This window comes from Ptychodera flava, chromosome 11 (assembly GCF_041260155.1).
Source record: "Ptychodera flava strain L36383 chromosome 11, AS_Pfla_20210202, whole genome shotgun sequence".
NCBI classification, from domain to species: Eukaryota; Metazoa; Hemichordata; class Enteropneusta; family Ptychoderidae; genus Ptychodera; species Ptychodera flava.
The window spans coordinates 34,155,875-34,169,116 of record NC_091938.1 but is presented as its reverse complement, the minus strand read 5'-3'; the positions used below and the strand labels follow the sequence as shown (position 1 = coordinate 34,169,116).

General features: G+C 39.7%; 2 protein-coding genes across 2 annotated transcripts; both read right to left on the bottom strand.

The window, feature by feature from the left end:
* Window positions 1–1,188: 1,188 nt before the first annotated feature.
* LOC139144508 (uncharacterized) lies at window positions 1,189–2,646 on the bottom strand. Its single transcript, XM_070715206.1, has one exon. The coding sequence runs from the start codon at window positions 2,644–2,646 to the stop codon at window positions 1,189–1,191; it is 1,458 nt and encodes a 485-aa protein (XP_070571307.1).
* Window positions 2,647–9,401: 6,755 nt separating this feature from the next.
* Window positions 9,402–12,154, bottom strand: LOC139144507 (tripartite motif-containing protein 2-like). The gene is made up of 2 exons (XM_070715205.1): window positions 11,273–12,154; window positions 9,402–9,998 (listed from the first exon to the last, which is right to left on the bottom strand). Exons 1-2 carry the CDS (start codon window positions 12,152–12,154, stop codon window positions 9,402–9,404), a joined length of 1,479 nt encoding a protein of 492 aa, XP_070571306.1.
* Between the last annotated feature and the right edge of the window lie 1,088 nt (window positions 12,155–13,242).

The window sequence follows — 13,242 nt, the reverse complement described above, 5'->3', positions numbered from 1 at the left end:
ACTGCATCTACATAATGTTATGATGCACATTGTTCATGCTTCTATCAATGCAAATGATGTGTTGCTATATTACTTGGTACAGGCCACATCTAGAGAAAACAAATTAGGAGAAGTTAGAACATAGGAGTTAGTATATCATGCATCAAAAAAACAAACGGCAGATATTAAATTAGAGAACAAAAATTTGTGTTTTATTTTCCTTTTTGTCAAAACATTTTTCCTTCTCCTTCATATGATTGTATGAAATCATTTGAAATGGTTATCTAACCCTCACTAACACTGGAAAATTGTACTGGTTCCATCCATGTTCATGTATTGTGTGAGTTGATACAATTTTTCACTTCCAATAGTGACATAAAGTAACACTTCAGAACATTAATTTAACCCAATAGAAATCGTAAATCCCTAGGAAACCACACATTTTTTGTATAAAATTATGTGTGAAAATCTTATTTCATAGTCATCTTTATTATAGGCATCAGTTTCTGTTTTCAAATCAGCTGCCATGCCAGTTTGTCATCTCATTGCTTAACCCTTTCACCCCCAGTTCCCTGAGTACAGGTCCAACTTTACCATAGAAAACAATGGATTTGGGACAAACCATGGTGGTGAAAGGCTTAATGAAAGTAATATCAATGAAGTGGAATATTGTCTTCCTTCATCGGTTGATGGCTGTAAAAAGGCCAAAGTTAGATATATCTGTTCTTTTCATTGATCAGTATCGGTCTTCGCACGTGTAAGACTTTCACTGTACATATCATATATGGTATAACAATTGTCAACCAGCCTTTCTATAGGCAACCATTGTGGAAATTCGTTTGCAATAAACTCATCATGCAAGGCATAAACACCAATAAAAATCCTAGCAGCCTAAAGAATTTAAGTAATGTCTAGTTATATCCATGACAATTTTTGAAGAATATGCATATGCACTCTCACATGTATGCTGGATCTGTTCAGTATCGGTAGAATATATATAATGACACAAATTATTGAAAATACATGTATCCACTCATTTTGTAGCATCATTCTAGCACCATCAAGGAACTTAATTGTAGTACTCACTGGGCAAATACTCTTACAACACACAAGTCGTCTTTGTCGTCAGCAACTATCACTCTTGGTGGTGTGTCATTTGTAACGCAAATGCCCATTGGCCGATCTACCTTGGCTATACAGGAGATCAAGTTACCCCCTGCTATCCACTTTCACAACTCTGCTGTTACCATAATCACACACATAAACATATCCATACTTGTCAATAGCTATACCTTCTGGATGTTTCAGGCTGAGATTGCGAGACAATGATCGTCGAAATTGACCATCAGCTTTATATAGCTCGACACTGTTTAAGCCCTCATCTGACACCATAACATTGCCATTGTTATCAATGCAAATACACCTTGGTTTCTGCAGTTGTTCATGACCAAAACAACTGACATACACGCCATCTTGGCTGAACACTCTTACACAGTGTGCGCCATTATCTACTACATAAACATAGCTGTTAAGTGGATGAACAGCAATGCCAACTGCCTCTATGAGTATACCTTTCCCAAAGTATTTGATATCTTCGCCGTTTATGAGAGCTACTTCCTTTGAACTGGTGATGAAAATCAAACCTTTACTTGATACTGCAGAATAGAGAGGTAAAAATGACTCTGACAATATTATCACTGGTATGGTGAGATCATTCCTTTGATTCATTCTTACAAATAAAATCATGATATCACAAACCATGATCACATCGTTCTTCAACATTGTTACACCCGTTAAACTTTCCAAAGCCCCCATCATCGCATCTCCCTTAAAGACATGAAGTAAACCCTTCTTTGGAACTACCACAGTCCCAGCAGGTTTACCCAACACCGATATTGACACATTATAATGTCTTGTTGCGGCTTGCCATGTTATTGAAAATGTTCCATCTTCATTACGAGTTACCATGGTAGCAACTGTCTCATCAGTGGATGATGTAACATCAACTTGGATGTCTTCTTCAGATACATTCAGTTTTTGTTGTTGACCGACTGTGACCAGTTTGATGTGTACCTCATCTCCCACATTGACGAACTCTGGAATATCCTTGAACTGGAATTGGCTCGTTGCTATCTCACCTAGTTTGCCTTCTTTCATAAAATCTGCACTTGGCAGAAACTTAAAAACGCTGCATGGCTCCATCCTACTTACACTATCATTTACTGAGAGCAGCTCCTGAAATCTGGATGTCAAACCCTGCCTTACAGACATCAACTGTTTTGCATTCCCATGATGCTTCACTGCTTCCACAAATTCTTGGACACTATTGCAATCACTCTCAATAAAATCAAGTTCTTTGATTTTCGCATTCAGTATCTCCTTATTGGAATCGTACACATCTTTTACGCTTTTCAGTAACATCTTTCCATTTTCCTCGATTTTCGTCGTCATCATTTCAAGTGTATGCTTCATCAATTCCTTGATTTCATTTTCTTCTTTCTCATAGTGTTCATCCTCATCCTTCAGCATATCTTGCAATCTTTTCTTTCTATCTCTTGCCGTCTTCTCTTTCGCTTTCACTTTTTCCAACTGACTGTTCAAGTATTCGGTATATTCAGCCGCCGCTGCCTGTAACTCCACACACTCGTGTTTCATGTGGTCGTCCATGATGCACTCGGAACAAAGCGATACAACGCAAGTGGCGCAATAGTACTTCACTTGATAGGCGGGATGAATATCACAGCGCGGTAAACTACATTCAGAATTATTAGCCTTGAATTCTGAAAGTTCATGATCTTCCAGGGTCAATACACGATGGCTTCGTGTTAATGGAATACCACTGTGAGCGCGTGCACATGTACCACACAGGGTCAAAGGGCAGTCCACACACACTTTGTCAGCGGTGCCTTGGTTGCACGCCTGGCAATGTGACGTTCGCAAACTGCCGATGTTCTCTGCTTCACACGACGACTTCACCATATCATTAAGAAATTCGCTGCTTTCAAGATCTGATACTCCACCCTCGGGAACATCGTGTGAACGGCGACAGTACGGACAAGTAAGACCGTGGCTGACTTCCACCAGTTTGCGTAGGCATTCTTCACAAAAACTGTGCCAACACGGAAGTCGTTTAGCATTCTTGTACCTTTCTGAGCAGACGCCGCAGACGAGCAGATTTTCATCGACTTCACGGCTATTGCCCTCTATGCAAGCGGCTGCCATTGTATTGATTACAATGGCCACGTTACCTTCCTAAAGGACTTCCACAGTTCTAATAAGTTCGCATGAGAAGGAGCCAGTGCATGTGCAGTGGTCATTCACACGAGTAGGACTGCTTAGGGAACAGCGCCCCCTGGTCTGCCCCATGGTCCTTGGTTCGCAGGCGCTAGGCTATGGCGGCGCTGTCACACGCTATCGAAACTGAATGGACAAGCAGAAAAGTATGAGCGGATACCTACGGCTTTCAACTTTTGTGTAAGGTTTGCCAGGTGATTTTAAAAATTAAACCAGAGCTATACATTTTTCTGATCACTGAGAAGGTTTCAAATCTTCAATTGTAGCAATCAACTCATCCGGGCAAAACCGAGGAGCCCGGGTTAATCTGGGACTTTCTTAGGATGATTAGCTTAATACCGCTGTATTTTTTTATTAGAATATTCCTTTATTTTTGTTCCATGGAACAGCATTTTCTTTTTCTTCCCCTAAAGCTTTTAAAAACCCAATTTATAAACTTGGCAACACAACAAAACCACAACCAGTACGGATCGGACATAAAACACATAATCGCCAGTGCACGTCGTGTTGACTCTAGACCACGAACACAGTGTATTTCAATATAATCATTGAAGTTGAAAAATATACTGTATTTTACGACTTTAGAACATGATTAGAAAATTAAATCGAAAGTTAAAGCGAGTTTTGAATTTTACGAAACATTGTAACTTTCATTGATATGATTTCAATTGAATTCACGACAGCGAACGGCTGTTAATCTATAGCTACTACATCGATCTTACAATTCATTTTCTGATATGTTGTTTAACTGAATTACCGGTATTTCATTACACGATAACTGGTGTTTGCACGATAACTGCAACACCGTGAAAGTATTTAAAATTTCATAAACACAACCGTACCATATGATGATGATGTAGTCTGACACCCATTTTAGCGACCGTCAGACGATGTCACGACCATGAAATATACCAATAACTTTGTCAGTAAAAAGCAAAGAAAAAAAGCAACATTTTATAAAAACTCACCATAAAAACTACGAAAATTACGAATAAAAAAAATTGAAAAGGTGAGTTTCAGTTTACTTTGAAAAACATTCAATGTAACAGTTTGAACAGCTCGAATATGTAATGGACGTAATGGCAGAGAACTCCATCAGCGAGGTACACAAATTGAGAAAGCCCTTTTACCGCAATATACTGTACTTACAACACTGGAATGAGAGCGAAGTGTCACGGACTGTGAGCATTTCACCTAAATGCTTTAGAGCTTGACCATTGAGAACTTAAAAGTGATGCTAAGAATTTTGAATTCTATCCTTTGCTTAACCGGAAACATGTAATCTATAGAGACAAGGTGTGACATGATCGGTTTTTCTTGTTCCAGTAACTAAGCGAGCTGCAGAATTCTGAGTAGTTTGAAGCTTTTGAATTTCATGAGCAGGCAGGCCAAAAAGCAAAATGTTACAATAATCTGAGCAAGACGTGATGGAAGCGTGAACAAGTTTCTCGGTTAGTGCCCTGATCTCAGATGTTGCGAATTTTCCCTATCTTCCACAACGCATGGGAGGCTCGACCTACATATATTAACATCATGGGCCGACATACTACCGACTGTATCCATGGTAACACCAAGATTACGAACTGTGTTCGAAGGCTATATGGTGATCCTGAGGAGCGACGAAGGGAAAGTATTACTTTATTATGTGTGTGGAATGGGATAAGGGCAAACGACAATCCCGCTTAAGTGGAAATGTCATGTTTCCAGCGACCTGAAAGCTGTGTTGACCTGGAACGTTTCAATTTGTGTCACACCGGAAACTGTTCACATATTAATGCAAAAACTAGACCCGCTTACCCAAGTCCTGTCTTCAAAGGGCATACAGAAGACACCAACTTTCATTCGGGAATCAATTTCTTCTTTTATACATAGTCGTTCGTGTTCCTTTTTACAAGTTCTCCAGACAGTACTGGTTGCAATTACTATTTATCGCAATCTAACCGTGTGATATCTTGTTCTTTATCATCGTTAATATGTAGAGCGTAGTGAGTAGGTGCAGGGCAATGTAGCTTCGATACCTTTTGTTGTAGTTTTGGTTTGAACCGAATTGCACTGATCACTATCCAATAACGACCCAGTGTCTGAAATGTTACTGTACTCCTTAACGTGTGGCGTTTTCACCAATAATGTTTATTGCATTGTTCATGATGATATTACAATTTGTAAATTTCGTAAGGGAGAAATGTGGTTCAAGAATTTCCTTCAACGCGAAAACATCGTACAATTATCCCATTATACTATCGTCTCCACACTATTCATAAAGGAAACGTGATCAAGATGAGTACACGTTTCAAAAATATAAAAGTAGGCAGGTTTCATAATCTATTTCACCAACGCTGTTACATGTCGTCTCTTATTCACATACATTTTTGTATGTTACGGGTAACATGAAGCCAGAAGGCATCACCGTTCAATTTATTGTTTTGACTTGCCAAAGTGACTGGACATACGTTGACCTATCGTGACCCCTAAAAAGTAATTTGATAATGAATATATAAGAAACCAGTTGGCGCAATCCCGATAATGTCATTTCTAAACTGGGAGGTACGTCGCCCAGGGCAAATTGCTTTGCAAGTAGATTACATTTATCTTAACTCCATATCCTGGGAACAATAAAACTTCTTTTATCTTGCTCCTGTTGGTTGCAGTAACAATTTACTTTCCTGTGCATGAAGGCAGATATGATAATGTCATGGGGGTGAGTTCGGATCACTTGATTGCTGTTTCAGTTAGGGATGGGCCGCAAGACTTTAGGAGGGGTGATCAAAATGCCCAGATGCTTTAATATATTGTTTCAAGTTCCAAATTTGACATATACGGTCGCAGTGCCGCCCAGACATGTTCAACCTGAGTATCATGTGGTTATTTTGTTTTACGTTACCAAAGTAGCAACACTGCTAATATTATTAATATTAACTCAAAGACATTTAAGCTGTTTGCACCTAACTACAATTTGAAAACAACCCTTTCTCACCTCAGCAAAGAACCTTTCCGCCATCCCTCTCGCCATCATCATTCCAAAGCAACACGATTGGAACTAATTTGGGATAATTGGATCTTCGTATTTTTTAAATTTCTAAAAAATGTTGGGTGCCCTATAGCTGAATGTCTCAATATTACAAATTACCCATAAAAACAAGTTTGTAACGTACAAAGAAAAGCAGATGAGCTTACATTTGCAGATTTTAAAGACATTACTTCACCATCTAATTATCCCAAATTAGTTCCAATATCGTGTTAAGCCTTCCTACTGTGCTCCCCAGGCCTGCAGTTTTGCCCTTTGCGGACTCCGTAGACCGCGCAAGGAACGACGTGCTCCTATTAGAACATTGCGTTATTTCTTCCATAAAATAACGTTTTCTTTATCTTTCCCTAAAATTTAGAAAACACAAGTTATACACCTTGACAACACAACAGAACCACAACATAAAGCAATACATGTGTTGGCAAATGAGTTCTACTCTGGATTCGTAGTATTTTATCAATAACCGGTACGGGTCGGACACAACACTTGTCATTCCAGTACTAGTAGGCCTACACGATAAGAACATGACTGGTGTTCGCACAATAACTGCAACACCGTGAAAGCATTTTAAATTAAAATATCATGAACGAAACCGTAGCATATGATGATGATGCAGTCTGGAACCCATTTTAGGGCCCTGTCACACCTTGAAGATTTAGCCAGCGTATGCCGACATATAAACATTTCTCTAAAACACTGGTTTGCCGAACTAAGGAAGGACGTGCTCTTTACCCTGACTTTTATGAAGAGTCATAAAAGTCGAAGTACGGGAATTTTTACGACAATTTGTTCTTCTTGTTCAGAAAACTGAAGAAGAAATACCGCTCTCACTGGGCAGTGATATTCTTTGCAGATTCTAGATATGTTCTTTCAATAAGATGTAAGTACCGATATTGTTTTGTAGGATATTTGTGTATTTCAAGCGTTATTTTACATTTGAATAATGTTCTTATAAATGCTTGTCTGATACCTTGAATGTAAGTCGGTGCTTGGACATAAGTTCTAAGCTATGTTGTTGGGGAACCACAAATAGGTACCTGTCACTTATTAATTGCGTGCACATGAACTATTCAGGTTGTCGGCAGAGCTTGGTTTCTGTAAACGTCAAAATGATAGGAAGGGACATCCATGACAACTGACTCCCTTGTTCCCTTTTGAAAGTATGTCAAGTGAATCAATTTGATTTAGCGATAACACTGATAACTAACCTGCCCCTTTAAAAATGCTGGGGGAAAACCAGCTTGGGCCGGTTTACACAGTAGGGTAAGTCAAATAAGCGAAAATATATTTTTCTTGGTGCAATCATGTTTCCCTGCCTACGACTTTTGTTGTTGTAAATATAAGTTTCAATCGCTGAGACTTCTTTCAGACTGATACTCCCTTTTCCTTGTTTGTATCTAGGTCTGATGGTAGGGGGGCTGGAGGTAATGCAGATCCACATATCGAGTCTATGACTGCTATGAATTTGAATTTAATGACATTACAAGTCACATAGATTGTGATTTAGCCTTTAAGGGAATACAAAAGCGACGATAACGCACGCTTTGGAGTGTTGTCGACCAGAAACAAATCGACGGCTGACATGCAAACCCATTAGTTAAGGTTAAAATAGGCTTTTGCATGAACTGTTCGTTTTGCATTATTTTCCGGCTTCACTTTCAAAGGAAAACTAGTTCATGTAAGTGATTGCAGGATGAGAGAAATAGTCGACATGATGACGTTGACGTCTTTAAGTGACACGGGCAGCGATGACCATAATCGGACACGTGTTTGTCACTGTGAGACACAATCAAGCTCATTACAAATTCCAATGCAGGGCCTCGGTCCGTCGCATTACAAAAGTTGTTAATAGGTGCGTAACCGCAAATAAATGTACTCTTTATAAATATCAAATGGAAATTTTGTAAATAAATAAATAGACTAACACTTTAGTCGTTTGGCATTTCTCGAGCAAACGTTGTAGTTACTGGCTCGCGTTGCGACTTGTGGGTTTCGTGTTCACTCCACCATCTCTACGCGACACTCAGCCGAAGTTTTATGCTTCAATTTAGCTATCACCTCAAAATCAACACGAAAATCTTCTGAAGTTCATTCCTTAATGTTTCTCTGTTTTGATATTAATAAACCCCCAGACTTGGGGCAAGTCCAAAGATAAAATAAATACATTAATTAACAATAGCAATTATGCGTACATGAGGCTTAAATACGTTTACATCAATATCAAACCAAGAATATCTTGTCGTTTCTTAACTACTCTCACATGATACAAAGGCATGAAAATGAGTGCTTACGTGTTTGTTCTTTTGAGAAAGGAATTCCATGAAACTATTTCCATGTGAATTCAATCTCAAACCCAATAAGAAATTATCTATGAATAAACTTGGACAGTGTTTTTCAAGTTTTGGTCTTCAAACATTCTCGTGTTCACTGATGTAAAAGCAATACTTAACACTTAACTATCAAATTTACGTTCACTTTTCAAACACTGAAACTATCTTATCAGACGAGGAGGTTATGTAGCGTGTATACCGCCAACTCAGGCGCAGGTGTACGTAACTTTTGTTTTACTATTATCGAAGTAATTCTACAAATTTGTGTTCGAGATGGATTGGCGAAAGGAACGCAACTATTGCACTGTGCATCATCTCATGATATTTCAGTTCCTTTGTAAAACTCTTTGTTCTCTCGCCAGAAACTGCAGCAGTACAAGTGTACATACTTGGTATCGCTGCACACTTCAAAAGCCCAGGACACAACAATGCATCGCAGATGGGACTTATCCCAAGCATGATTTCACAATGGTCAACCACCACTTCTTTGCAGGCAGCCATGGTGGATTCAGCAGCGACTGTTCTTTTCACATGCAACTCAAGTCATAAATACCTATAAATTACAGCTGTATTCCGAATTTCAGTTACATCAACGCATTCACACATTTTTTAATAACGTGCAAATACAAATAATGAAAACACACCCAACTGCTTTACAAATTATTGAAAGACGAATACGCTAAACAGTAACATTTTCATAGAGGCTTTATTTACATTTCTATTCATTATCTCCACTGTTTAAGATCATAAACTGTATACTGTTTTTGTAGTACTTACTGGGCAAACACCCTGACTACTCTTAAGCTTTCAACATTGTCAGCAACTATCACTCTTGGTGGTGTGTCATTTGTAACGCAAATGCCCATTGGCTGTTCTACCTTGGCTATACAGGAGATCAAGTTCCCCCTGCTATCCACTTTCAAAACTCTGCTGTTACCATAATCACACACATAAACACATCCATCCTTGTCAACAGCTATACCTTCTGGTTCTTTCAAGCTGAGGTTGCTAGACAATGTGTATTGATACTGACCATCAGCTCTATATATCTCAATACTGTTTTTCCCCTCATCTGACACCATGACATCGCCACCGTTGTTAATGCAAATACACCTTGGTTTCTCAAGATGCTCACGTCCAAACGAGAAGATATAAACACCATCATTACTGAACACTCTTACACATCTAGCGCCTTTGTCAACTACATATACACACTTGTTGAGTGGATGGACAGCAATACCAACTGCTGATTCAATTATACCTTCCCCAAAGTATCTGGCATCTTTGCCATTAATAAGAGCTATTTTATCTGAACTAGTGATGAAGATCAAGCCATCGCTGGACACTGCCGAATAATAGGGTGCAACTGGCTTTGACAATGAAAAGGTTGGAGTGATAATGTCATTTCCATCCTTCAACCTGAAAAATACAAATTTCAGCCCAGTATCGCAAGCCATGATCACATTACAGCGGAATTTGATTGAGTGTCCGGTTTGCCTTGCAGAGCTCGACGAGTCTACATGTTGCTTATCATTAGAAAAGTAAACATTTACAACAAATTGAGTCTTCGTCTTTGGTTGGTGTTAGATTACAGCGCGCGGCAAACGTTTCCCATACACTGTCTCGTCACGATCACTGCAGTCGTTTCAGCATGTCACTGACAACAAGCATAACACTGCACTACATGCACCTCACCAGTTTTCTTTAGGTGTTTACTTTAAATTGGGAACTTTATGAAGAAACAAGTAAATTCTTTAAAAAAAAACCTTTCTTCTCCTCTCGATGTCAGCAATCACGACAACAGTTCCTTCAGCATGCAGTCTGTAGCATTGCGAGTGCAGTCTACTCTATCAACAAGTTTGACACGATACAACACTGAATATTGTCAACCAGAAAATGCTAAAACACTCCTAAATGAAACTTTAATCCCGCTTTCTCTTTTGTCTCAGCTAAATGAAACTTTCTCAATTGACACTTCTCTCTGAATTGACACTTCTCTGAGCTACAAAATAGACTTGAAGAAAAGTGTTGATTTTGCACAGGCAAGTGCAATTCAATCAACACGGTACATTTTGTGCCATTGAATAACACACCAAGTGTTTCTGAAATAATTCACCGTATTTTGGCACTTAATTCCCGGACGGCATCATACACGGCAACGGGTTAGCATGGAGGGGACGATGATATCTCTCTGCCTTCAAAATATTCTTTACCTTGCTGAAAAAATACAATGTTTCACTGTAATAAAACGCCGAGAGTCAGTCCGGTTGATGTTGAGGACTTTCCTCGAGATATAGATCCTCGAAAAATATGCCAGTGAGTTTTGTCTGAGTTATATTTCCCAAATCAAAGTACACAAAGCTGTAGCTGAAAGAAAACTTTGATGATGTGCTATAGCTATAGTGCGGTGTCAAGCTTGTGCATGAGTGGCATGCTGAAACGACTGTCATTATTGTAGACGAGACAGTGTCTGGGAAACGTTCGCCGCGTGCGCTGTAATCTAACACCAAATACTCAATTTGTTGCAAATGTTTACTTTTCTAAGGATAAGCAACATGTAGACTTGTCGAGCTCTGCAAGGCAAAACGGACACTCGATCAAATTCCACTGTATCTCTTAACATTGTTACACCCCAAAAATATACAAAAGCTCCTTTCTTATCTTCCTTAAAGACATGAAGTAAACCCTTCTTTGGAACAATTTTAATAACTGCCACAGTCCCAGTAGGTTTACCCAACACAGATGTTGACACATTGTAAAGTCCTTCTGTTGTGGCTTGCCATGTTATTGAAAATGTTCCATCTTCATTACCGGTTACCATGGTAGCAACTGTCTCATCAGTGGATGATGTAACATCAACTTGGATGTCTTCTTCAGATACATTCAGTTTTTGTTGTTGACTGACTGTGACCAGTTTGATGTTTACCTCATCTCCCACCCTGACGAACTCTGGAATTTCCTTGAACTGGAATTTGTCTATTGCAACTTCTCCAAGTTTGCCTTCTTCTAGAAAATCACCACAAGGCAGAAATTCGAAAATACTGCATGGCTCTATCTGACTCACATCATCATACAAAGAGAGAAGCTCTTCGATTCTGGATGTCAAACCCTTCCTGACTGACATTAAGTGTGTTGCATTCCCATGATGCTTCACTGCTTCAACAAATTCTGTAACGCTACTGGAGTCACTCTCGATGCAATCAAGCTCCTTGATTTTTGCATTCAGCGTTGTCTTATTGGAATCGTGTATCTGTTTCAACTCTTCCAGTAGCACTCTCTCATTCTCTTCAATTTTCTTTTTCACAAAGTCAAGCGTACGCTGCGTCCACTCTTTTATCTTATTTTCTCCTCTCTCGTAAAGTTCATCAACAGCCTTTATCATCTCTCGCAAGGTTTTCTTTAAACCGGCAGTTTTCTTCTCTTTGAACCCCATCTTTTGCAAATTACCGTTCAATAATTCTGTCCACTCGGCTGCTGCTGTTTGTAAATCTTTGACGTCGTTAATGTGTTCCCTGTGGGCTGCCATGATGCACTCAGAGCAACATAACACAAGGCATGAGTCACAGTAAAACTTTTCATGATTCGCCGGGTGAATCTTACAGCACGCTGACGTGCAGTCAGAAACACTGTCCTTGTATGAACTTTGATATTCTTCAAGGGTCACCAAACGATGGGTTTTAGTTGCGGGGATACGAGTATGTACGCTTTCACAGGTACTGCATAAGTCCAAAGGGCAGTCGACACATATCTTGTTGGCACGTCCCTCATCACATGCTTGACAAGTCGACTTCTGCAAGCCGGTGACATTCTCTGGTCCACTGCATGACTTTACCATATCATTTAGGAAATCGTTGCCTGTAAGATCCGACACTCCGCCCTCAGGAACATCGTGTGAGCGGCGACAATACGGACACGTCAGGCCGTTGCTGATTTCGATCAGTTTGCGCAGACATTCTTCACAAAAACTGTGCCAACACGGAAGTAGTTTTGCGTTCTTATACCTTTCCGAACAGATACCGCAGACAAGGAGATTTTCGTCGAGGTCAATGTTTCCTTCTGAACAAGCGGCTGCCATGATCTTGGATGCTGTCCTAGTTCTCTTCGCGAAACTTTGGAAGCAAAAACGGGGATTTAAATTGTAGACGTGAGCGCCATTGCCTGCCTGAGAACGTGCAACTGATCCACAGGCGTGCTGTTTTCTGGGTAGTTTCTATAAGTGTAGTCTATTCTACGTTTCGACGTTCTCTTCCGTAGCCTAATCACCAAGGTAAGAAACAGAATTATCCGGCCTGCCAAGAAAACTGCACGTTCTAGTCGAAAAATAAACACAAATCCTTCATAGAGTTACCTAGTTATATGCGGAAGGATCTCGGCTGTCCAAAAAACACACTCATGTCACGATAAAATGACAACTTCAGGAGAAATCTGCCGTGTTTTGACAAACTAGGCATTTCTGGCGCCCAACGTTGTAATAACGCAACTCATTATCATAATTGTACGCCGTCCGCATCGCTGATTGGTCCGTGAGCAACGCCATCAACGGCATCAGACTGAGATGCACCACTTTCTATGTGCAGACAACCGTTCATTATGTTAATGAGTTGCGTTATTACA